Here is a 1,147-nt window from a genome sequence, read left to right on the forward strand (position 1 = left end):
CCCTTTAAAGATTTTCCTCCTACTCAAAGTAACCTAAGAGTCACGTGTGAGTAAGTAGGGCTTTGAAATAACAGTAGCTTAACCAGCCTATGGGGTTTATCCATTAGGCAATCAGCCCCGCCCCCAAGGGCTGTAGGCGGTACCCGGAGTTTAGTCACCGTTGGCTGCTGCTCTTTGCCTTAACCCCTTTGGTTGTGTCCGTTAACGAGGTGTCCCTGGGCTATTGCCCCTGCCTCTGCCTTCCCCTCCGTACTGACGCTCAAAACCATGGAGGAAGCCTCCAATGCCACGGTTCCTGGCTTTCTCATTAAGCTCTGGACGTTAGTAGACGACACCAACTTGGATGATGTGATTCGCTGGAGTGAGGTATACCTGCATGGGGAGAGGATTGGGTGTAGTAGAGGGGTGCGGGCTTGGAAAGGGTCTTTTCAAGATGTAGAAGATTTGGGGCAGGGTCCAAGGGCAGAGGCACCAGACCATTTAACGACCCCACGTCACTTGGGCATCAAATTCAGTTTCTTCCCAAGATAAGCCTCACCTTATTAATTTCGGTGGGAGTAACTGCCAAAAGCTAGCCGCTATTTTCTGGCTTTTGTTTTTCTCTTCAGAACCCCCAAACACGTGACACAGCAGCAAAAAGTCCCTTACCCCGAATAGGAATTCCTCCCCAGGAAAGTGCCTTGGTACACACTAGTGAGCAACTCAACTGCCATCTTAGTAGAGCATAAGTAACTTTTTTTCCCTCTTTTTGGTGCTAAGGTTAGAAACCAGGGCCTCGTGCATGCTTGCAGAGCGCTCTCCCGCTGACCTGTACCCCACCCCCACTTTTTCTTTTCTTTTTAAATAATGGGAACTTTCCTGCCAAGTGTACCTAATTGAGTGTCTTGGGTGCTTTTAACAAGACCAACTTTTTCACAGCTTCTGAAAGCATTGACTTGTAGATTCCATTCTTCAGCAGGCCTTGTCAGTTTCTCCCAGGCAGTGTGCTGGGTGGGCATACGGAAGTTTGCACATTCCTCAATCCGGGCAGTCTGATGCTTGATCAGACTGCTTCTAGGATTTGATTTATGCTACCTTTAATCACCCAAATAGAGAATTATGGAACCCTGCGGAATCAGTTAAAGCCCAGTCCTCTAACTTGATAATA

General features: G+C 48.0%; 1 protein-coding gene across 1 annotated transcript in view; it reads left to right on the forward strand.

Annotated features, from left to right (window-relative positions):
- The first annotated feature begins 267 nt into the window (after positions 1–267).
- Positions 268–1,147, forward strand: part of LOC107155632 (heat shock factor protein 3-like) — a 53,456-nt gene continuing 52,576 nt past the window's right edge. The window contains exon 1 of the mRNA XM_048797233.1: positions 268–366. Coding sequence (XP_048653190.1) covers positions 268–366 — 99 coding nt within the window. The remainder of the gene's footprint in view (positions 367–1,147) is intronic.

The sequence above is a fragment of the Marmota marmota genome, unplaced genomic scaffold (genome assembly GCF_001458135.2).
Source record: "Marmota marmota marmota unplaced genomic scaffold, marMar, whole genome shotgun sequence".
Lineage (NCBI taxonomy): Eukaryota > Metazoa > Chordata > Mammalia > Rodentia > Sciuridae > Marmota > Marmota marmota.